Here is a 25886-nt window from a genome sequence, read left to right as displayed (position 1 = left end):
ACAATTACTCTAAAGCAAAGATGACAAGATAAGGGAGCAGGGAATCTGAGTACTGGTAAGGGAACAACAAGAACACAATTAAAGAGGGTGTTGATACATTGTGAAAAATGTTAACTAATGTCACCGAACAATTTGTATAAAAAAGGAATTTACAAATGGGAACCTAATTTGTTGTGTAAACTTTCACCAAAAACACAATAAAGTATTATTTAAAAAAAAAAACAAAGAGAAACAGGGCCATGGGTGATCTCTATTTTCTACTTTGTACTTTACTGCATTACCCACAAAGTCACACAGCATTTTTTAAATCAGAGAAAAGGTTTAGTTAGAAAAAAATTAAGTGCTCCCGCATAATCACAACCAGCTTCTCCTTAAGGCAAAGACATGGTTTAAAGAGTTGGTACTAAAAGAACTGTAATAACTGGGAAAAGGCATTAGGCCAACCGATTCACTTACCAGCTGAAAAGGCTTCACTGAAAGTTACATGCCCTCCCTGCTACAGAACATGAGGCGAAGCAGTTAGGACAGTCTTTCAGAGGGCACACCAAAATGCTTATAAAGGGAGACGGAGACATAACTCACAATGAATAATGAATAAGGAAGATGTGTCCAGAGTTTTCACAATGTATAACAAAGAAAAGAACATATCCAAGTTTACTACAAATCCTTCAAACATAAAGAGATGTTCCATATACCCCAGAGACAGCCTGGTGAAGGTCCTAGATACAAGAATCAGAGACAAGAATAAGCATGTCAGACATTTCAAGACATAACTGCAGAAAGAAACAGAAAACTTGATAAACCAAGACAGATATATGGTATTTTTTTTTAAAGGTACAATTGAGCTTTCCCCTTTTGATTGCTCATTTCCTGTTAATTTTACCATTTATCTGCAAAGGATGGAATACACAAGTGGATGAGGACTGCTACATTTCCTCAAACCACTCCCCCCGCCCCAAAAAAATGACCATGACAGAAAAAAAAACAAGGAGAGAAAATAAAAAATATTTCCTGGCACAATACAAAACTGCTGTTGAAAGATTTGGCATGAAATATTTCACTTCATGAAATATTTCCTGGTCCCTCTGGTTCATGGGCATTAAGTTCCCCTGGTAAGGTCACTAAATTCCTCCCCACTGGGAGTTTCTAAGAGAATGGTAGGACACTCAGAAATCATTCAAATATTCATTCATTCATTGACTCAACTAATATTTATTTAGTGCCCACACTGTATAAGCTAAATAAACCAAACCAAACCCAATGCCATCGAGTCGATTCCGACTCATAGCGACCCTATAGGACAGAGTAGAACTGCCCCATTGAGTTTCCAAGCAGCGCCTGGTGGATTTGAACTGCCGGCCCTTTGGTTAGCAGCTGTAGCACTTAACCACTTAACCACTGTGCCAGGGTTTCCATACGCTAAATAGGAAAGAAAAATTTACTTACAGCTCTTAGTCATCTAGTGCTGCCATAACAGAAAAACCACAAGCAGATGGTTTAACAAAGAAAAATTTATTCTCTCACAGTCTAAGAGGCTAGAAGTCCGAATTCAGGGGGCCAGCTCCAAGGGAAGGCTTTCTCTCTCTGTCAGCTCTGGAGGAAGGTCCTTGTCATCAACCTTTCCCTGGACTAGGAGCATCTCAGACCAGAAAACTCAGGTCCAAAGTGGCACTCTGCTCCCAGCATTGCTGTGTCGGTAGTATAAGGTCCCCAGCTCTGCTCAATTCTCTTTCCTTTTACCTCTTGTAAGATAAAAGGTGATGCAGGCCACACCCCAGGGAAACTCCCTTTACATTGGTTCAGGGATGCAACCTGAGTAAAGGTGTTACATCCCACCCTAATCCTCTTTAACACAACCCAATCATAGGAAAATTACATCAATCATGAAATGGACGACAACCACACGATACGGGGAATCATGACCTAACCAAGTTGACACATATTTTGGGGGACAAAATTCAATCCATAACAAGCTCTAAAATATAGCCTAATATTTTAAAATTGCAAGAGGATATGTTCAAGGGGTAGTCAACAGTTTTACTACTACTAATAGCTTCAGCATTTAAAACATTCATCTAAAATGTTAATTACAGAGTTTCCCAACCAGTTTGCCATTATTTGGAGTGCGCACCCTGGTGGCGCAGTGGTTAAGAGCTCAGGCTGCTAACTAAAAGGTCGGCAGTCTGAATCCACCAACCACTCCTCGGAAACCCCAGGAGGCAGTTCTACGCTGTCCTATAGGGTCACTATGAGTTGGAATATGACTTGACAGCAACAGGTTCAGTGTTTTGTTTTTTTTTGTTTTTGTTTGGGGCAGGGGGGATGCCATAGGTTATTATAAAGTGTCCTAGAATCTCTATGTGCACCAAGAATTGACCACAGGTTGAATAAATGTCTCACACATGAGTACCGGTACTAGCTATATGTACATATGGTTGTATTTCAGATAAATTCATTTTTAAAGGTTACTGAATCATAGTAGCTTTTCATAATTATGTATTTTCTCAACAAATGGATACTAAAATGGAATTTAAAAAAGCATTAAAATTAGAAACTGCTAGAAAAATTACTAGTTTCTAAAAATACTTTAAACAATTTTTTGCTAGGTAGCAAAAGAATATATTGTTTGCTTCTCTACAATACTAAATTCAAAAATAATGAGTTAGCTTAAACTAAATACTAAGGGCTAAAGATTTACCAGAAAAATATGCATTGCATTTTACCTCTCTAAATGAATCAGGCCTAACCTGATCATCTGAAACCAATAAATTCTGATTCTATCTCACCGGGAAAAAAAAATCAAGCCCTCATACCCACTGCCATCAAGTCAATCCCAACTCACGGCAACCCTACAGAACAGGGTAGAACTGCCCCATAGAGTTTCCAAGAAGCGCCTGGCAGATTCAAACTGCTGACCTCTTGGTTAGCAGCCATAGCACTTAACCACTACGCCGCCAGGGCTTCCCAAGCCCTCAAAGACAATTTTAATCTTACAAAAAAAAAGAAACAAAGAAATTAAGGAAACCACTAAAAATATGAAGAACAACAAAACACCAAGATGAAATGGGTTTACCACAAAATTTTATAAAGATTCCAAGGAACACTTAGCATTATTCACTAGAATTCTTCAACGGCATTTAATCAAATGGGGAAATTCCTAACTCCCTGGCCGCTAAGGCAACAAATTAGACAGAGCCTCAAGAAAAGCTTCCTGCTTTAACAAGAAGGTAATATATTTAACTACACAGTGGCAAAGAAATCAGTAATATAAATTATAGACTATATTCAAACCAAAACAGATTTCTCATGAACAAGTACTTAGAAGATAAGGCTAGTTTTTAATGTAATACAGTACATAAAAACCCAAACATACACTGACTAAATCTAAACTAGCGCAAGGAAAGACATCTTGAACTTCAATATTTACATGTTTAGGAAACTTCATTATAAAAACACAATTTTGCACTGAGCATTGCTGGCTGCTTACCCTGCATCCACTTCCTCCTCTTGTCACTACTCTAATTTCCATTTTCTCCACACAGTCCAGGAACTTCAGGAGAAAGGACCTCAGCTCCGCTTCACAGGATTCACCGGGTGGTGCAAACAGCTAACACACTCCTCTGCTAACCAAAAGGCTGAAGGTTCAATTTCACCCAGAGGCACCTTGGAAGAAAGGCCTGGACACTGACTTGGAAAAATCAGCCATCGAAAATCCTACTCTGACACACATGGGGTCACCTTGACTTGGTGCTGACTCCACGGCAGCTGGTTTTGGTACATATGACAAAAGAGATCATTGATCATGTAATAGATAAGATGTGGCAAGAAGCTGCTAAACATGTGATTCAGATTCATTACCTGCTGTCTCTGATTGAGCCGGCCCTGTGGTACATAAGGAAACCCTGGTGGCGTAATGGTTAAATGTTACGGCTGCTAACCAAGAGGTCAGCAGTTCAAATCCGCCAGGCGCTCCTTGGAAACTCTTTGAGGCAGCTCTACTCTGTCCTATAGGGTCACTAGGAGTCGGAATCGACTCGACGGCAGTGGGTTTGGTTTGGTTTTTTTTTTTTTTTTTTGTGGTACATAAAGAACAACCCTTATGGAACCCTCTGTATTGCTAGTAAAGATACAGGCAACATGTTAATAAATATGAAGAGATTCTAACTTAAATACTCAAACAGAGTACTTTATATGTGAGTTCTATCACTGGAACTGGACAGAAACTTTCTCTTCATAATTAATTATAATTTGTATAAGAAACCTGACAGACAGACCAACAAATACTTGGCTTTCACAAATTGGACGCCTTAAGATATTTCTAAATGTAACACTTATGAAATAGGCTTAGTCAACAGCAAATTTTCGCAGATTGGACAAATCCCTAAAGGTCTATTGAAAGAAACCTAAAAACAAACTTATACCCAATAAGTAAAGAACACATTTATAAAAAATTTGAAGGGACCATCTCAATAATTTACCTCTAAGCCAAAAAAAAAAAAAAAAAAAAACCATTGCCGTAGAAGTGATTCCGACTCATATCATAGAGACCCTATAGGACAGAGCAGAACTGCCCCATAGAGTTCCAAGGAGCACCTGGTAAATTTGAACCGCCAACCTTTTGGTTAGCAGTCGTAGCACTTAACCACTGCACCCCCAGGGTTTCCAATTTACCTCTAATAGCTGCAAACTTCTGTGTAGATAAAAATGAAAATTAGTAAAGATTTTACCAAAGCTTCATAACCTATAGGAACTCTCCAAAACAGAAAAACAATCCACCAAACTTAAATGTTAGCACAAATAAGGAAAAATATAGTATTCTTCTAGAAATTACAATATTTTTTCTGTTCCTTCCAACACGTTTAGATGTATATTAAATCGCTAAATATTGAAGCAACCAACATTTATTAAAAATTCTGATTTTACTATTCTGTTAAGATAAAATTAAAGTTATTTTGAAAAACATAAACCATTGTTTATTTTTTCCCCCATATCTTTTGACTTGGGTCAGAATGAGGTTAAGTAATGATAAAAGATTCTTAACAAAATGGATATCTTCAGAAAACTCAGCTCAAAGAACAATTAAGTCATGGTCCTCCCCCAGGGAAACCATACCAGATACCACCTAAGAGATGCTGGCTTTTTAATTTCACAAGTGGATTCATGAACCTGAGGATATCAGGGGCTGTCTTTATCCTTCCATTTAATCCTTGAGAACGTCTGGACTTTCTATCGCAAAATATCAGTACACTTCAGCTCTGAGTACCAGTCACAGGACCAGCCATCAACAATGGAAGAAAGGAGAATTACACTAATGCATACATTGGGTCCTATGCTGGGTTTTTTCTTCATCTCTTCCTCAAAACAACTCAGTAATGTAGAAATCTTGATCCCAATTTCAGAGATGTTCAGAGAGATAAATCAGCTATTAATCTATTCTATCTGCCTCTAAATTCACGATCATCCCACTGATTTCCAATGGATGGATTAAACACATGCAGACAGAAATTACAAAGTGGGGAAGAGGAAAGAGGCTGCTGCCTGCTCACCAAAATCCATGTCCTTTTCTTATTCCCGAGCACTAACTAGGCAATGGAGCCCTGGTGGCGCAGTGGTTAAGAGCTCGACTGCTAACCAAAAGGCTGGCAGTTCGAATCCATTAGCCACTCCTTGAAAACCCTATGGAACAGTTCTAATCTGTCCTATGGGGTCACTATGAGTTTGAATTGACTCAACGGCAATGGGTATGGGTATGGCAGCTAGACATCACTTCCCAGCTCTCCCCAGAGTTAGGTTTAGCCATGTGACTGCACTTTAACAAAGGAAATGTGAGCAGGACTGATATGGGCCATTCCTTCATGCACCTGTCCATAATCACATGCATACTCCTTCATGCTCCTATGCGTTCTGGCTAGCTGAAATCAGAGACGATCCTCAGAGTGAACTGCACAGTCACATATGAATGATGGCAACTGTTGTAACCTGAGTTCCTGGATGTCCGTGTGAAGGAGCCCTGTCCCTCCGATCTTTAAACCTACCCATTACTGCTAAATGAGTAAGCGGCAAAAGTCTACTGTGTTTGAGTCATTATACTTTTGTGTCCGTTTGTTACAGCAGCTAACCTAGTCTAAGTAACACTGAAATACAAGAAAGTTTAGGGAAAGTGCCAAAGAAGGAAGTACAGAAATACATACGGTGGGAAATACCAATACGTTACCAGCAACTATATCGGATGCTGCTGTACCAGAGACAGCCTCAGCCTCCAAATCCTTTCCAACTCAGGGACAGTCAGGGAGGGGACATCATGCTTCCCAATCTTGCAACAAGCTTTTGGAGAAATAACAGACCAAACCAGAATATCATACGTGCCATAAATTTTCCTGACAGATAATTTGTTAAATTTGGCCCAGTCACTGAGTGTGCTCAAACACAACCTAAGAAGTCAAGACTAATTAATGGCAATGGAAAACTCTGCAATTCTGTCATCTTCCTCTTGATGACATGTTGCCCTGTGTTGAACGTTACCAAGAGGTGTGTACACAGCCTGTGGTTACCAACCCTTGACATTGTAACATTTAAGTATTTCTCTCTGTCCTTCACAATTCCCAAAACAAACGTGGTAAAGCAATATTAGAAAATTCCTTACAACCAATTTAAGGGAGGGAAGGATGGTAGATAAATCAGATAGTCAATAAAAAAGTTCTATCGTTCCAAAAAAGTTGGGAATCACTGATCTCCAGCACATGGTTTTGTCCTGTCAGATCCTAATGCTTACAGAAGGACCAAAAATGTAATTTGAGGAATTAACCCTTACTTTGGGGGGAAACTTTGTATAGCCGCCGAAACAATATCATCTCTGTGGATTTTCACAAATGATGAATATATCGCTTGTATCAATTATTCTCTTGCCTGAAATTACAACTCTGAAAATTACTACATGAAATCATTCTTTTGTAATATATTTCTACTCCACATAAAAGACACAGGCAGTATGCGATGGAGAACCAATGTGGATGTTCCAGGAGACTGCTCACTTTCTCAGATATCACTTGTATCGATTATTCTCCTGCCTGAGATTACAAGTCTGAAAATTACTGCATGAAGTCATATTTTTGTAATATATTTCCACTCCACATGAAAGAGATAGGCAGCATCTGATGGAGAACCAATGTGGATTTTCCAGGTGACTGCTCACTTTCTCAGGTTCAGTCTCATAAGTGTAAGGCCCTACCATACCCAAGGAAAACACTCCCCTCCCAATTCTCAGGAGTCATGGGTCCTTTGAGGGGTATATTTTACAGGCCCTGATTGGTATAGAAAAAAAAAAAAAACTAAGTACTGTTATCCTAGTCTGAATTGTACCTAAAAAGAGATTCAAATATACATGGCCTAGTTTGTTTTTGTTTTTGTTTTTGTTTTATAAGGAGCCCCGGTGGCTCTGTGGTTAGGCATTCAGCTGCTAAGCAAAAGGTCAGCAGTTCAAATCCACCAGCTGCTCCTTGGAAACCCTATGGGGCAGTTCTACTGTGTCCTATAGGGTCACTATGAGTCAGAATCAACTCGATGGCAACGGGTTGTTTTTGGTTTTTTCATTCATTTGTTCTTTGGTTTAAGGGGTTATAGGAGCCCTGGTGGCGCACTGGTTAAGAGCTCAGCTGCTAACCAAAAGGTCAACAGTTTGAATCCACCAGTCACTCCTTAAACATCCTATGGGGCAGGTCTGCTCTGTCCTGTAGGGTCGCTATGAATCGGGATTGACTCGACAGCAATGTGTTTAAGAGGTTATAATTTATAATCAAGCAATCAATGTCTTCCTGGCTCACAGAACACTTTCTAGTCCCCAGACATTCCACTACTTCCTAATTCTATCTCCTGGGAGGCTAGCTAAGCACCTCAAATTGCAGACTGGGCATGTGCCCTAGGTTTGAATAGTTTATGAAAGCTACATTCCTGGACTTCAGTTAGCCTCTGCAGTGCTCCTATCCAAAAGTAAGCCAACAGAGCCTTCTATAAATCTTTCCTTGAATAGATAGCACTGCAAAACAAAAGGGACTGTACCAACTGAGACCTAAGGTAGGCACTGAGATTTATTCATTCAGCAAACATTTTCTGAGTCACAACTGTGTACAAAACACTATGCTAAGCACTGGCCTAGAGAGAGATAAATCAGACCCTCCTGCTGCACTCAGAGGGAGAAAGGACAACTAACAGGTTATGGGCCTCGGCATGAACGTAGCATGAGGCACAGACAAAGCGCTAAGAGTAAAAAAATAAGTGTATTTACTCTCGAAGAAGAGATGGTGGAAACTATGCAGGACGTGGTAATTGAGCTGAGTACGATTTCAAAAGGGAGGGAAGGACAGGGATAGCATTCCAAGCAGAAGGAACAATATGTGCAAAAGCATGGAAGTCTTTGGCCTGTTAATAGCAGCCAGCATTACTGAAACCAGTCCCAAAGAGTAACAAATTGAATTAACATAAGACCTGAAGGCTAATCCCAACTAGAAAATGGAAGGCTATGAATACCTTACCAAGGAAAGCAAACTTTACAGCACAGGTGATGGGGAATGATCCAACCTTCATCAACTTAGAGACCTTTATCTAATGATGCTGAGAACCCAAGTAGTCCAAGATACTATCATCATTGCTAAACAATAACCCAGGCTATTCAGTAGCCAGACAGCCCTGGTTGCACAGTGGTTAAAACAGTTGGCTGCTAACCAAAAGGCTGGCAGTCCAAACCCACCAGCCGCTCTGTGGGAGAAAAATGTGGTAGTCTCCTTCCATAAGGATACACAGCCTTGAAAACCCTAGGGAGCACTTCTCTGTCCTACAGGGTCACTATGAGTCAGAATCTACTTGATGGCAGTGGGTTTGGTTTTGGTATCCAGTAGCTATGGTTCAATTAAATTAATAGGAGAAGACCCGAGGCGAGGAAGGTGAGAGGAAGGAAGCTACATGACCATATGATGCTTTATGATTTTTTAGTTAGGTAGTCATCAGGAAAGATTTTAAATGTTGAAGGTTGTTCTGCTGGAACAGAATTCATGTGTGCTCCGTAGTACTCTTGATTTTTATTTGAATTTAGGTGTAATGTGCCTAACACACCCAAACCCGCTGCCGTCAAGTCGATTCTGACTCATAGTGGCCCTACAGGACAAAGTAGAACTGCCCCATAGAGTTTCCAAGGAGCCCCTGGTGGATTCGAACTGCTGACTTTTTGGTTAGCAGCCATAGCACTTAACCACTAGGCCACCAGGGTTTCCCGTAGTCAGTACTAAATCACTATGAAGGTAATACTAACCGGCTACAGAATTTTTTCATTCCACATAAGTACCTAGTTACCTAAGTGCAAAATATTTCATATCTACATAAATACAAGGTCATTGTTTTTTCAAGCCCGCTGACTTCTGCATACTTAGAAGGGATGAAAATTTACCACCTCCAGAAGGTTGCAACATGAAACTAGCTAAGTGCCCATGTCCTTCTCTTAAAGCTCCTGTCCATGCCAGGTCTCAGTCCAGCCTTTCTGTGGATCTCTGCCTAAGGAAGCCTAGCTTTGAGAATTTCTGACATTTGACTTAATCCTCTTTGGATCCACTCAAGGGAAACTTTTATGATAGAACAACCTCTACTCTGAGAGTCTTGTAGGAGCTAGGCACATCATCAGGTGACCCATGCAAAGCTCAGGACAGAAACCAGGTACAGTGTCTACTACACTAGCTTTCAAAGGGCATTTGTGCTTTCACTTCGTAAAATGAGACAAGCTTGTTTGTGGATCCTTATACTTGCAAAAAAAAAAAAAGTGTTTTGTTTTTTCTTTTAAATGGTCATACTTTCAGTTTTCTGTCCCCTAGAGCTGGAACAGGTCTTTAAAAGATCATCTTCTTTATAATATTTTCATGAATTTTTCTTCTTTTTTAGCTTAAAAAAAACGCTGCTGTGAAAACAATCTCACAGCTCCTCAAAAAGTTAAACATAGTTACTGTCATGGATTGAATTGCGTCCTCCCAAAATATCTGTCAACTTAGCTGGGCCATGATTCTTAGTATTGTGTGACTGTCCACCATTTTATGTGATTTCTCTATATGTTGTAAATCCTACCACTATGATATAATAAGATGGATTATTGGCAGTTACATTGATGAGGTCTACGAGATTAGGTAGTGTCTTAAGCCAACCTCTTTTGAGATATAAAAGAGAAAAGCACGCAGAGAGACATGGAGACCTCATACCACCAAGAACGAAGCACCAGGAGCAGAGCGCCTCCTTTGGATCCAGGGTTCCTGCGCAGAGATGCTCCTGGTCCGGGGAAGATTGACGAGAACGGCCTTCTTTCAGAGCCAATAGACAGAGAATGCCTTCCCCTGGAACTGATGCCCTGAATTCAGACTTCTAGCCCACTGGACTGTGAGAGAATAAACTTCTCTTTGTTAAAGCCATCTACATGTGGTATTTTTGTTACAGCCACACTAAATGACTAAGACAGTTACCACATGATCCAGAAATTCCACTTCTAGGTAAATACCCAAGAAATATGAAAGTGTATGTCCACATAAAATTATGTACATAAATATTCAAAGCAGCATTATTCATAATAGGCAAAGGGTAGGAACAACCCAAATGTCCCTCAACTGATGAATGAATGGATAAACAAAATGTAGTATATCCATACAATGGAATATTACCCGACGATAAAAAGAAATGAAGTACCAATACATGCTACAATAAGGATGAACCTTACAAGTACTGTGCTAAGCAAAAGAGGTCAATCACAAAGGGCCACATATTGCATGATTTCACTTACATGAAATGTCCAGAAGAGGCAACTTTATAGAGACAGAAAGGAGATGAGTGGCTGCCTAGAGCTGGGGGAGAATGGAGAGATTGGAGGGTGGTGGCTAAGGGGTATGGGGTTCTTTTGGGGGTAACGAAAATGTTAATTACATTGTGATGATGAAGGCAAAACTGTGAATATACTAAAAGCCACTGAATTGTACATTTTAAATGAGTGAATTAAACAGCATGTGCATTGTATCTCAATAAAGCTTAAAAAAAAAAAAAGCACAGAAAGGTCCTTTTCTGAAACCAGTCTTCTGAGAGGGAACCCTGGAATACTTCACTAGTCAAAGGCCATATATATGTTTTATGGGCCCTGACGCAGATCACAGCTTCAGAAAAGGCTAGAAACAGGAAAGGATCAGTGAAACAAATTAATAAAAGTGAAATTTCCTTGAGACTATTGTATAATTTGACCTTTTACTAAAGTGTACATACAATAAAGTACTTAAAAAAATAAAATATTATGGTGAGGTAGGCTCTAAAAGTTAATATATGTAGTACATAAGAAGTCTTGAGTTCTATCTCCCACTTCTAGCTTTATAAGCAATAATAGTTCTACATAAACAAAACCGTTGCCGTTGAGTCAATTCCAACTCATAGCGACCCTATAGGACAGAGTAGAACTGCCTCATAGGGTTTCCAAGGAGCGACTGGTGGATTCGAACTGCCAACTTTTCGGTTAGCAGCCATAGCTCTTAACCACTATGCCACCAGGGTTTCCATAGTTCTATATACTATGTTCAAATTATCCTCAATTCTTTATTAAGAGTATGAATTCTCAAATATTAACTTCACGGCCTCATTTACTTCACAAATAAATGCTTTAGCACCCTCTACTGGTCACTTTTTATATCTTGCCAGCCTTTTGGGATTAAAAAAAAAAAAAATCACTCCCACTGGAAAATAGGAGATGGTTTAGTACAGGGCATTCTGAGGTTACCTGAGGGAGGGAGAAGACCAGGTAAAACTCCTCCTCTTCCCAACGTACAACTGCCTCTCCAAGGTCAGATGGTGGCTACAGCCCAAGGCACACTATCCCTTCTTCAAAGCTATTTAACAGCTAAGCCTGTGCCTCAAAAGGAGGGACAAATCCTAAAATATCTCCCTGCCACTGCCTGTGTTCGAGCCTGGTGGTCAATGACGAACACTACAAAACCTCCTCCCCTGCTCCACCGGCTGGCCAGACCTGCATCCACCTCCAGTGACCAGCCATATCTACACTTACAGATTCTTCCACAGGCTGAGCCCTGGTGACACCCCGAACCACCTCCTGCCCGTCTGCTTCACCTAGTCAGCTCTGGTGGGATGGGGGTGTCTGGAGAGACCTGCTCACCTATCACCAGGGTGAACAGGGGGAAAGAAAAAAGAGCTTAGAAGTTACTTCTTTCTCCTGTAAACTTACAGAAGGTACTGGAAGAGAACTTCTATCCCACGAGATTACAAAGCAACTTCTCCTAATTCCCCCAAGTCCCCTAGACAAAGTGAGACTCGTTTAGTAGGATCTAACAGCAGCAACCATAAACCTTTTAAGCCTTCAGTATTTCTGGATCTCTTTCTTTCTGAAAAAAAAAATTTTTTTTTTAGAGTCAATGTGGTAGCCATCATTCAATAACAGAAGGAAATAACAAGGAAGAGAAGAGGTAAGAATACAAAAAGTGAAGTTTCTTCACTCCTCAAATCTTGCCCAGATCAGGAATAAAAGCAAGCTACTGTTTTGCTTTTTTTTTTTCCTACTGTTTACTGATTAACAAATGCTTATTGACTTGGCATATTCTTTAGAAGAGGATGTTGTAAAAGGGCTTAAAAGTAATTCCTGAGATCACATGTTTGTTTTTCACAGTAATTCCTGAAAAAAACAAACACCTCCAATAAAGTAATTAGAAACAACAAAGCATCATATCCATAAATAAAAAGTATACAGTTGAAAATCCATAAAGACACACACTTATGCTCCTCTCACATTTGGAAAAAACGATCCTCAAAATACCAATAAAATCACCTCTGGTAAAACGTCAGATGATTTGTACTTTTTTCTTCATGTATTTCAATACGGCCTGCAATTCCTTAATGTGAATATAGTATCTTTGCAAGGAGAACAGAAATAAACTAAAAATGAATTTATAAAGAGTTTAAACAGAGGAAACTGCTTATAATATTATATGTAGAGTGTACTCTGTGAAGACAGCCATATAAAAATACACAGAGAAAAAAATACGTATATGAAATTCTTAATGACTTATCTCTAGGGGCTGCAACTAAGGGTGATTCCATCTGCCTTTACTGTGCTTTCTCTCTCTTTTTTGCACTTTCATAATATAAGGATAAATCTCTAAGAAGATTTAACTTACAGAATTTAACTTAAAGAAGTTAATTTAAACTTAAGGAATCTTTAAAGAAGTTAAAACATTAAACAATTTTTCACCCTAATTTTAAAAAATCACTGATAAAAGTACATTGCAGACAACATTTACTCAATAACAACATACCTGGAATAAGTGCTGTGCTGATGAGGATGTCTACCTCCTTACACTGCTGAGCAAAGAGTTTCATTTCAGCTTCAATGAACTCTTTGGACATCTCTTTTGCATATCCTCCTTGTCCCTCACCAGATTCCTTCAAGTCTACCTCCAAGGGCTCAGCACCAAGGGATTTGAACTGCTCCAAGGCGGCCGCTCTAATGGGATGTTGAAGAGAAACTAGTGGTTCAAATATAGTTTGTTTTTTAGGGCCCTGATACAGGAGCCAGGATCACTTACAGGGTTTTTTTTGTGTGTGTGTGTGTGTGTGCTTTAAGTGAAAGTTTACAATTCAAGTCAATTTCTCAGAAAACACTTATATACACATTATTATGTGACCCTAGTTGCTCTCCCTACAATATAACAGCACACTGCTTCTCTCCACCTTGCATTTCCTGCGTCCATTCAACCAGCTCCTGTCCCTCTCTGCCTTCTCATCTCGCCTCCAGACAGGAGCGGCCCACACAGTCTCAAGTGTCTACTTGAGCTAAGAAGCACACTCCTCACCAGTATCATTTTATGTCTTATAGTCCAGTCTAATCTTTATCTGAAGAGTTGGCTTCAAGCATGATTTTAGTTCAGGGATAACAGAGAGTCTGGGGGCCATGACCTCTGGGGCCCCTCCAGTCTCAATCAGACCATTACGTCTGGTCTTTTTACGAGAATTTGAGGTCTGCATCCCACTTTTCTCCTGCTCCATCAGGGATTCTCTGCTGTGTTCCCTGTCAGGGTAGTCACTGGTGGTAACCCGGCACCATCTTGTTCTTTCGGTCTCAGGCTAGTTGAGTCTCTGGTTTATGTGGCCCTTTCTATCTCTTGGGCTCATATTTTCCTTGTGTCTTTGATGTTCTTCATTCTCCTTTGTTCCAGGTGGGTTGAGACCAATCGACACGTCTTAGACGCCTGCTTACTAGCTTTTAAGACCCGAGATGCCACTCACCAAAGTGGGATGCAGAACATTTTCTTAATATACTTTATTATGGCAACTGACCTAGATGTCCCCTGAAACTATTACATGTACATTTTTTAAAGAAAGCGAAGTGTATATAGTCAAAAGTGGACATTTTCTTCTTAAGTCTCCAGCTGGAATGTTTCTTTTTCTATAAGCAAGCTACACTTTTATGATCTTCCCCCCCCCCACCTTTGGTGTAAAAAAAAAAAAAAAAAACTATGGCCAATTCAAACTTTTACTTAGGTAAGCTACAAAAGGAATTTCACTATTATCCGCTGCAATAACCAATTATGTTCCTCATGGGCCCAGTGTTGATGATGATGTGATATCTGACCCACGTTAAGATCTGATTTCATTCAAATCACTCAGGCTGAGGTTTTGTAAATGTCCATAACTTGTCCTTATTGGGAACTTTTCCCACATAAATGACTGTTTACTTAGAAATACTTTAATGAAATGATTTTGCCCCCAGTCCTCATTAAATTGTGGTTATAAAAAAGCAATCTAAAAATGGTAAAATGTGAAAAGCCAACACACATAAATTATGTAAAAATAAATCCAGTTTTTAAAAAATGCTAACCAAGCAGTGTATACTGGTTAGAAAAACCAGAGCCAACAAACATCTTAGCTCTGTAGTGGACAGAGTAGTTAACTCGCCAACATCCATTCTACTCCAGTGATCCCCAAACTTCCCAAACAATAATAAGTACTTAAGGTACATGTTAAAAATTCAAATTCCCAGGCTCCTTCCCAGGCCCACTGAATAACAATGTCCAACAGGGAGCCAGAAGCTGTGTTTTTAGCAAGAGCTGAAGGTCATTCTTGCCATCAGAGAAGTTTGAGAAATCATGGTTTGCCCTATCAGTGCCTGGCAAACCCTAGCCATTACCACGGTCAGGAGTGGGCATAAAAGGTAGGACATACAATCCATGGTTGGAGAAAAGGTTTTCCCTCTTCCTGCTTGCTTAAACAAGGAATCTTATAGCCCAGATTGCTCTGAGAGGTCAATTTGTGACCACGAGGAGAATCAGTCCTAGGATGAAGCCAGAGCGGAGGACAGCAGAGCAGGGAGATAGGAAGAACCTGGTTCTTGATAGCGCCAGTGAGCTGCTGAGTCTACTGTGAAAAGGGAGTGCTTCCCATGGATTTCCAATTAGGAGAGATAATACATTTTCTCATGGTTTAGCCAATGTGAGTTGGTGTTTTCTACTCCTTGAAGGCAAAAGGATCTAAGCTGAGCTATTTTTAAATATTTTAGAAATATCTACTATTTTTATGAAATCAGATGAATTAAAAATTATATATATATGTATAATATATGCATATATTCACATACAGATATATATATTAAATGATCTCAAAGAGTACATTCATAAAAATCTAGAAGAAATTACACAAAAAATTCATTAGCAATTACATCTGGATGGTAGAATTACAAAAAGCATTTTTATTTTCATTCTTACATTCCTTTATATTTTCAATAATAAACATGTATAATTAGAAAAACATAAATGTTACTGTGGAATCTTTAGCAATTATATTCTTGTCCTCAAAATAATTTGATCTTTTAAAAATATTCTAATCTATCAAAACTTAAAATGTACATATTCTTTGAACCAGAAACTCCATTTCTAGAAAATCACCCTAAGGGAATCAGATGCTTCCAATATGTATGTTCTTTGGTATATACACAGCATTGTTCATACACACATCAACGTTCATTATATACTTGAGTTCTTATAAACTCTAAATAAAATTTGCGTTACGTAACAACAATGTCCAAGCTGCCTACTCTGTGCACAATTTAAACCAGTGAGACCAATATAACCTACTTAATTTCCAAGAGTTCGCCCAACAATCATCTCCAAGTCAAATACATACAATTTCCACCTTAATGCTATCCTCCTCTACAACGAAAACTTGAAGCAGGCCTGGAGGTCTTGAAAAGCTTCATGTCCGCAAGCATTAAAAATGAAAAGATAGAACTAATAGCATGCTTAACTCTGGATCACCTTGGATTGTGTCCTGGTTACTTTGGAAATGCCTTATTTGTCCATTTCAGCAGGACAGCTTTTCATCAGTATGTCATCTCTCTAAACTCCAGGTAAATACTGTAAACCACATTCTATTCTTGGCTCTGAGAAGTTACATTCTTCCCAAATCTGAATGGGTGCCTTTTTTTGGAGGTGGAGGGAATCATTCTATGTTCAAGGGAAGCAGTGGTATTATTCCTCTACTGCCCTCAGCTGATAAGAAAAAAACATTGCAACCTCAAAAAGGTACTGGAGCACATAAATGACAATATTCAATAAACATTTAATAAAATCCAATATCCAATGCTATCCATGAAGATTTTTAACTAAACTTCCCTTTAAAGAAATTCTAGGAACACGTTTATGTGTCTACTTCAAAGAAATATACAATGTAACATAATTAAGTGCTTTCACCTAACTAAAAACCAAACCCATTGCCTTTGAGTCAATTCCAACTCATGGCAACCCCATGTGTTACAGAGTAGAACAGCTCCATAGAGTTTCTTTGGCTATAATCTTTATGGAACCAGACTGCCAAGCTTTGCCTCCAAGTTGCCACTGGGTGGATTAGAACTACCAACCTTTATATTAGTAAATTTTAGTAGTCAAGTGAAAACTGCTTGTGCCACCCAGAGACCTAGGGGTTCTAAAATTATCAGAGAAAAATATTCAACTCTTTCTTTACTTTAAAAACAGAAGGTATTTGCATAAACAATGCAATAATAATAATTCATTTGTTGCTACTCTTAGGTTAAGTCCCCAGAGACTAACTGTTGCCTAGTCAGCTTTATCTGCTTCCACTCATTCAAGGCAAGGCAACATCACCCTCAGTCTGTTCTCCAAGATGTCCCTACACCACCCCCTCTCGATACTCATAAACATCTTTGTTCGTGTCCTACCTAGTGCCTAAAAGTATCCTGAACAGAAATAGGACACAAAAGAGCAACACGCCAGGAACTCAGGACTGAGATAACTCTGGCCCCATAGCTGATCTACATAAAGAAACAGAATTGTACCCGAGTTGTTAGTTTTCGATTCTTTTGTTTATTTGTTTGTTTTTAATTATTTATGTTACACTGAGGCTTGGTCCTAACTCAAATTTTTTTTCTGCTAAATAATATACTTTTGCTTTAAGTTAACTTTTAGAAAGCAAAACATTTTTCAATGGAAAGAGTTTATCAAGCAGCTTTTAACGTCCTACATGAATTTATAAATTCTGAGAAGAGCATAATGTCTCCCCAAAACGCAAAGGTTTCGCCTGAACACAAATAACTAGTAAAGCACTCACCTTGTGTCAAATCCTCGCACAATTGCACCCATCGACTTTGCTGCACCTGCAGAAGCAAGTCCAGCAACACCACCACCAACTATCAGAATCTAGGAAAGGAGACAGAACTTATTATTTTTTTTTAATATCAGACATTATGAAAAATTGTAAGCTAATAGATTATGAAAAATTATAAACTATTATTATAAGCATTATAATCTGACGATCCTAAAATTATAACCCACATACATGCTGCGGCTGCTGGCAGTGACGGTGGTGGTGGTGGAGATAACGGTCAGTCCTGGATAAATGTACTGAGTGGACGGACCCTTCTTGAGTTGAACCACCACCGTTTTTAAGTTGTCATCAAAAGAACAACTGCTAGTAAAGGTCAACAACTGTCATCTAAAAATAGCCTAACAATCAGCATCTCGAGGTAAAAGCTATATACGGAAAGATCAGTACTACATATACGAAAGGTTAACAGTAGTCTCTACTGTATAAACACTACTACTAAAATGTCCAGTGTGGCATTTAATTGTCTCTCCCCTCTCAAATCCTGCAGTTTTTCTATGTTCATAAAATATCAAAATAAGTTTCGAAGACAGGTACAACTCTTGAGAAACATCTACTTCAACCTCTATTTTCAGCTCAAGTGTTTCTGAAAGAAACAGCTGGTGATTAACCACATCATTTTGGACTTTTTTGAACCATCTGTACCTGAAACTGAAAGCAATGTAGCTAAACTCCATAACCATGTAAGGATCAGAGCCAAGAGAACCAAAGAATTTCTCATTAACAAAAGCCTCCTCCTCCTTCTAAGAAACAAAATAAAAACAGTGTTGTCTGCACTCTAGAAAGGGCCTTTCAGAGAAAAGCCCTGTTAAACTTCCAGTAAACAGTCAACTGAAGGCAACTCCTTGTTCCTATAGAAAATAATGCTGCCTACACAAACAGGGAAGCTTATAAATTCCCACCCACTCATCATGCCCACATCTCCTTTGCCTTGTTAAGAAGACTAGCCTAGTTAAACTGTGTTCCCGGACATTGTCTAAGAGATCTGTTAAGTTTTTGTTGATGATGATGATGGTCTGTTTGGGGGAAGGGGAAAGTCTGCAGAAGAGAGAACAAAGAAGGATGGAGAGGATGAAAGCAGGCTTAGGGCTCCAAGGCACCAACCCTGCAACCCTGCTTCACACACTGAAGCCCCACCGCTTCTGAACAAAAACAAAAACAAAAAAAAAGTTTAAAAAAAAAAACACAGGACTAGGCCAAGTTATCCTGAATCAGCAAGTAACAAAGGACTCCAAAATTTAAAAGGCAGAATCTCACAATATTAAAGTAATACAGGTCCTACAGTAGAAATCTGGGTTTTCCCTGTAGCGTGGGGTAGACAAAAAGACATGGAGACAGCTTAGGTTCAAACCCTGACTCTGCTGCCAACTAGTTCTGTGTGACTTTGAGCAATCAAAATACCTTCAATGACAGAATCTAACAAAAGCACTGGCCACTGCCTGGAACATCATACACATATACTCAAAAAGAATAGGGGAAAGAGCAAGGAAAAGGAACTGCCTTTAGGAATGTTCTTGATTTCCAGTCATTGTGAACTGCTCCACCTCCTGTCATCCCTACCTCAATAAAGGGCACTAACCATGTTCGAGCCAAAACGCAGGGGTCATCTTGCATCCTCCCTGTGCCACATCTCCACCTCCAAGCCACTGGCAAATACTACTGGCTTTAACCCCAAAGATCTCCCAATCCATCCCCTTCTCTGCATCTCTGTTGCCACCATCTTCCCAAGGCGCTCCTTCCGCAATCAGTTCCTAACAGATCTTGCCTTCACTCTTCCTCCAACTATCCATTCCCCCACAGAACAGCCAGATTTTTTTTTTAATCCTAAATCAGGCATTTCCGTCACGTCCAAGAGAATCCAAACTCTACACCGTGACCTATCAGAGAGGCTCCACATGACCCTGCCCCAACCTCCTTCTCCAAAATCATCTCAGATCACGCTCCACCTTGCTCACCACACTCCAAGACCAATAACCATCCTTATTTTTCTAGAACACACTGAACTCGTTCCCACCTCAGAGCCTTTACATATGCTATTCTCTTTGCCTGAAACCCTAAATCCCTACTCATCACACTGATGGCTTCTTTCCTCCCATCCTTCAGGTCTCAGTTCAGATTTCAGAGGAGCTGTCCCCATCACCCTACCTAGAGTAGCTAGCTCTCCTTTCTCTCCTGTCATCCTTTTCCTTTATATCTTAAATTATCCTATAGACTTACTGGATTGCTTGTTTCCTGACCCCAGGTCCCACTAGAATATAAATTCTATGCAGCTGGGAGGTTGTTTGTCTTGTTAATGTCATATCCCCAGCTGTTAGAACAGTGCCTGGCATATTATAAGCTTTCCACTGATTGATTTTAGTTCATTCTAGAAAAGAACCTTCCATGTTTAAAGGAAATCCAAATAAAATACTATGCAATGCATCTTGACGAGCCCAACTAGGGTCTCGTTCTTCAATATTAGAAAAATATTTTTGACATCTAACCAAAATCCCTTAAACTGCGATTTGAATTCTCAGTAAAGACAGTTACTTTTCTACCTTTTAAAGGCTGATTGATGTCCCTTCCTTTAAGCCTGTTGTCTTTTGTTTTACTTTTTATCCTTTACATTTGCAGCTTTCCTCTCAACTTCCACATACTTCTAAAAAGAATCTAATCAAAGCCGAGTAGTGGACTTTTGCATCGAAGTACTCAGCCAGTTTAAGAACTGCAGCAAACTTTTGGCCACCACAAGTGCCAGATGTTTCCTTATGATTCTAAGAAGTCAAAATGTAATCATTTCGCATATCACATCTGTGTTGTTTGCTCTTACTTGCTAAGTATGCTGGCCCCCTCTTAAGCCAGGAGACTTTACAATCTTCATTTATACTAATTCTCCAAGTTGCACTAGTTTTTTTCAAATTCAAATTCTATTCTGCATCAAATAAGCCACCCTCCAAGAACCTTTTACCACAATTTCAAGTGATAAAGTAAAAACATTTTGTAAAAATGGGGTGGTAGAGGCATCTGACCTCCCCTAACTTCACAAAGGGAAAGGAAAATCAAGATCAACAGCCCAAGGCTGACTGCTATGAGGCAAAGGTCAGACATACCTCCTCTCACCCAGTCTCTTTTACCAATTCTGACACCATCTGTCCCTCCTACGGTACACTCCACTTCTCTACTGAGTTCAGTAATTCGTTGCAATGGCCACACAGAATTCAGACAATCCTCATGATTATGGCGTTTATTAGGGAAGTAACAAGTTACAATTCAGGTACAGGAACACTCAGGATACAGTTCTTCGATCAGGACAGCCTACAGGGCTGGCCCTTGGCCTGGCCTCTGCCCTGTTCGAGCAAGTGTTACAAATATTTTTTAGCTCTTGCCAATAAGTGCCCAGAGGCACCCCACTCTACCAGTAAGCCTTGGCCTGAAGGTGCTCAGCTCTAGCTCCATAGGTAGACAAACCTGGCTCCAAGTATCCAGAGGCACACTACTTCGCCAGCAAGCCTCCTGCCTGAAGACACTTAGCTTTCTCGTTCTCTGGGCCAGGAAGCCCACTGCACCTGCTGGTATCCTATGGTCTCCAGGCAGTATTCTGCCTCCAGTGCCACCATTTCTCTGCCACTGCTTCTCGCTGTTTCTGGTGTTACAGCTCTCCCTCTATCTTCCATGTTACAACTCCTACTCTCTCTCAGTGTCTAGCTTTAAGCCTAGCAGGATGACAAAACTGACCAATCCCCTCATTAGGGTTCCATACACATCATTTGTATAGTCATACCCAGTCATTTTGTGGGAGTTAAAAAAAATATGACTAGAAGTGCCATATTAAGTAGTCACTGAACCTCACATCTATAAAGTAAAAAAATGCTGAATAGCCCTAGGTCTGAATCTGATGATCTACTATGTTTTGCCTAGTTACATAGTAACCCTAATAACAACATATTCTAATTTGCTACCAGTTTTGATTTATTAAATATTACTTTAAACATCTTATATCTCTTATAATGATACATTTTAGAATAAGCATGCCAAAAACTAAGTGATCTCCATCCAAAAGAAATCAGAAAATAGGACCAAAGGGTAAATGCTCCAGACAGAGCTGGGGAAAAATGCAGAACAAAATCTAAACTGCAAACCTAAAAGACTAGATTTACTGGTCTGACAGAGATTGGAGGAACACCGAGAGTATGGCCCCTGGACACCTTTTTAACTCAGTACTGAAGACACTCCTGAGGTTCACCCTTCAGCCAAAGATTAGGCAGGTCTATAAAACAAACAACACTACATGTAGCTCAGCCATGTGTGGAAACCCTGGTAGCATAGTGGTTAAAAGCTACGGCTGCTAACCAAAAGTTCAGCAGTTCAAATCCACCAGGCACTCCTTAGAAGCCCTATGGGGCAGTTCTACTCTGTCCTATAGGGTCGCTATGAGTCGGAATCGACTCACGGCAATGGGTTTGGCTTTTGGTTTTTTAACCATGTATGTGAGGCTAAATGGGCACACCAGCCCAGGGGCAAGGACAAGAAGGCTGAGGGGACAGGAAAGCTGAAAGAACAAAAATGGAGAAGCTAAGGCAGAAAAGGGAAAAAGGTTGACACATCACAGGTTGGCAACCAATGTCACAAAACGTGTATTAATTGTTTAATGAGCAACTAATTTGCTCTGTAAACTTCCACCTAAAGCACAATTTAAAAAAAACAAAGAGTAAATGTTCTACGTCTTCATTCCTTAAAACCATATTCTTGGTGTCCTTCTTCCTCTTTCTTCTTTCCTTCCCTTGTCTCTCTTTCATACCTTTTGCTGGTTTTTTCTTGTTGTTGTTGTTAAACCTGGCCTGTTTTCCAAAGCAATATATATTTTTCAAAGCTACTATTACCTTCTTTCCATTTCTTTTAGATTTATTTTGTATGTGAACTCTAGGTTTATTTAACAAAGCAGGTAAGAGTATGAAGCACCAAGTAAGCTCATATCCTGTAGACAGAGAGGACACTAGGCAGGTAGACAGGTAGATGACATTTGAAGTCCTATTCCTGATACCAAAGGTTAAGTCCTTATATCCTTAAGTGTATTTGGTGTTGAAGGGTCACAATGCAATACTCCTGTTCTTTCACCTAACAATCCTTACCTTTGATCACTAACTGTCCCTCTCTGCTCTGAATCTACATTAAAGAAATTGCACTGTCTTCCTCAGCCAGATTCCTTAATTACCACAATCTCCCATTTTCTGCCCTCTTGAAGCAAAATTTGGCAAAAAGCAAGAAAACCAAGAAAGTCTTTTCTCTGAAACAAAATGTCGCAATGATTGGAAAACTCAAAATACGCTGAATGGCATCTCAAAGCTTTTTTAAAAAAGTAGGAAACAGGCTACACAGAACAAGTTAGTCTGACAGTCTCTAAGAATTCAAGTTAATAAGGCCAAATAGGAAAAAAAAAAATTAGAACTTCCAGAAAAGTCAAAATTCATTTTTTTTAAGCAATTTAAATGTTTAGCTTTGAGGCTCCATCATATATTTATTTGTATAAGCCACCAAAGTCATCACTATAGAGGTAACATATGACAAAAATTTTAAAAAACAGTATATTAAAACTATCCATTCTCTTGCCTTAGTTAACATTGGTATGAAACATTAAAAGTTTTGCCTACCTTAGCCGGAGGAACTTTTCCAGCAGCTGTGATCTGACCAGTGAAAAATCGTCCAAAATGATTTGCTGCTAGTACAACAGCCTTATAACTAAAAAAAAAAAGAAAATTTAAAGATTTTAGGCTCATAAGTTATCAGTTAAGCGTAGCTATCAAACAATAACAGCTAACGTTTATACAGTGCTTTCTATGTGCCAAGAACAGTTCTAAGCGCTGTATATATACACTTAACTCCTTTAATCTTCACCAACAACTTTATGGGTACAATTACTATCTTCATTTTGTAGGTGAGGAAACTGAGGCACAGAGACATGAAGAGACTTGACCAAGGTCACCCAGCTAATGGCAGAACCAGAAGTCTAACCCAGGCAATCTATCTAAGGAGGCACACTCTTTATCTGTGATGCCACTGGCCCTTGATAATAAATATTTTAGAAGATCAGTTGCGATGGGGAAAAAAAAAAAGAAGGAAAGACAAGAAAATGCTAACAGTGGTTTTCTTCAGATACTGGGACTACAGATACTTACAAACATTTTGTTTTACATTACTATATTGTCCAAATTTTCTTTAATGGCTATGTAGTACTTACATAGTGAGGGAAAAATTACTTTATAATTTAAAAGAATTGGGCTTGCTATATGCTCGCAAATACTTACATAATAAGATTGCAAGCTTAGGGAAGATAAAGTACTTTCCTTGACCTCTAATAGTTAAAGGCATGGGATTTTGAGATAGACTGACCTAGGTATCCTAGTTCTACCGCTGCCTAGCTTTACAACCTTGGGCAAACTTCTTTAACTCTCTAAATCATGGTTTCCTCATCTATAAACTAGAAACAAAAAGGATATCTATCTCTTAAAGTTGTTGTGAGGACCAAATGAGAAAATACACTTAGCATAACCCTATCACACAATGTTGCTGTTGTTAGGTGCCGTCAAGTCATTTCTGACTCATAGCGACCCTATGCACAACAGAATGAAATACTCCCTGGTCCTGCGCCATCCTTACAATCATTGTTATGCTTGAGATCATTGTTGCAGCCACTGTATCAATCCACCTCGTTGAGGGTCTTCCTCTTTTCGGCTGACCCTGTACTTTGCCAAGTATGATGTCCTTCTCCAGGGAATGATCCCTCCTGACAACATGTCCAAAGTATGTAAAACACAGTCTTCCCATCCTTGCTTCTAAGGAGCATTCTGGTTGTCCTCCTTCTAAGACAGATTTGTTCATTCTTCTGGCAGTCCATGGTATATTCAATATTCTTTGCCAACACCACCATTCAAAGGCGTCAATTCTTCTTCGGTCTTCCTTATTCATTGTCCAGCTTTCACATGCATATGAAGCAATTGAAAATGCCATGGCTTGGGTCAGGTGCACCTTAGTCTTCAAGGTGACATCCTTGCTCTTCGACACTTTAAAGAGGTCCTTTGCAGCAGATTTACCCAATGCGATTCATCTTTCGATTTCTTGACTGCTGCTTCCATGGCTGTTGATTGTGGATCCACGTAAAATGAAATCCTTGACAACTTCAATCTTTTCTCCATTTATCATGATGTTGCTCATTGGTCCAGGTGTGAAGATTTTTGTTTTCTTTATGTTGAGGTGCAATCCATACTGAAGGCTATGGTCTTTGATCTTCATTAGTAAGTGTTTCAAGTCTTCTTCACTTTCAGCAATGAGTCTTCCTCCAATCCTGGTGCCCCACTTGTTCTTCTTCATATAGTGACTTATTAGTCACACAATAAGTACTCGATAAATATCAATGTTTTTAGTTACAGAAACAAACTCTGTAATGAAAACTAGGAAAATACACCATTTTTTCTTTAAGAAGATACTTTTGACATACCACACTAATTTCCTATCATTTTATACTTGAAAGGTACTTTTGCACATTCACATTAATAGTACATACTCTATCTTAATTTATAACGCAGCTTTTTAATGTTAAGGCCTATCTGCTAACAGGCCACAAAATCTTTTCCTGATCCTATTTCTATGAAATAATGCCTGATTAACAATTAATGCAAAAACATCTAACAGTCATCATTGTTATTTTGAATTAAATCATACTGAAGAAGGAAAACAATATTTTAGAGATTACGTAATTTGCTAGTCTTACTTCTGAATCCAAGTGATGCAAATTTTCAAACAGGAAATGCAATAAAGATTGAAAGGCCTCTATAAGAAATTAATTTTGGAATTAATGCTTTTAAAGATTCAGTTGCTACTTTGAAGAAAATAGCAAACATGAGATTGATTATACATGAAATAGACAAGAGAGCGTTGATGGTGAGAAAGAGTGATAGTGTCCTCATTTCTTTGGTAAGAGGAAAACAGCTCAGAACGAACATTAATGAACTAGAAGCAGCACATCTTCACTGTGATATGGCTGTGTGTATGAGCTAGATGATTTCCCACACATCGTGTTGAGTATGTATACTACATGATTCATTCAAACTATGCTCTTTGCACGTATCAGCTCAGGACATAAGACAATGATTCTTCCAATTGGGTCCCACAGACCCCCAAAGGTTCAAAGTTGAGCCCTAGTGGGTAGGCATGTTTCTGGACCACCATAA

General features: G+C 39.2%; 1 protein-coding gene across 2 annotated transcripts in view; it reads right to left on the bottom strand.

Annotated features, from left to right (window-relative positions):
• NNT (nicotinamide nucleotide transhydrogenase) overlaps nt 1-25886 on the bottom strand; it is a 124852-nt gene that overhangs the window by 81796 nt on the left and 17170 nt on the right. For both annotated transcript variants that reach the window (XM_010588132.2, XM_064271802.1), the window contains exons 5-7: nt 23310-23397; nt 17629-17717; nt 13326-13513 (exon numbers count right to left, since the gene is read on the bottom strand). In XM_010588132.2, coding sequence (XP_010586434.1) covers nt 13326-13513; nt 17629-17717; nt 23310-23397 — 365 coding nt within the window. The remainder of the gene's footprint in view (nt 1-13325; nt 13514-17628; nt 17718-23309; nt 23398-25886) is intronic.

Source organism: Loxodonta africana, chromosome 2, assembly GCF_030014295.1.
Source record: "Loxodonta africana isolate mLoxAfr1 chromosome 2, mLoxAfr1.hap2, whole genome shotgun sequence".
NCBI lineage: Eukaryota > Metazoa > Chordata > Mammalia > Proboscidea > Elephantidae > Loxodonta > Loxodonta africana.
The sequence above is the reverse complement of the archived record's forward strand: the minus strand, read 5'-3'. Positions and strand labels throughout refer to the sequence as shown.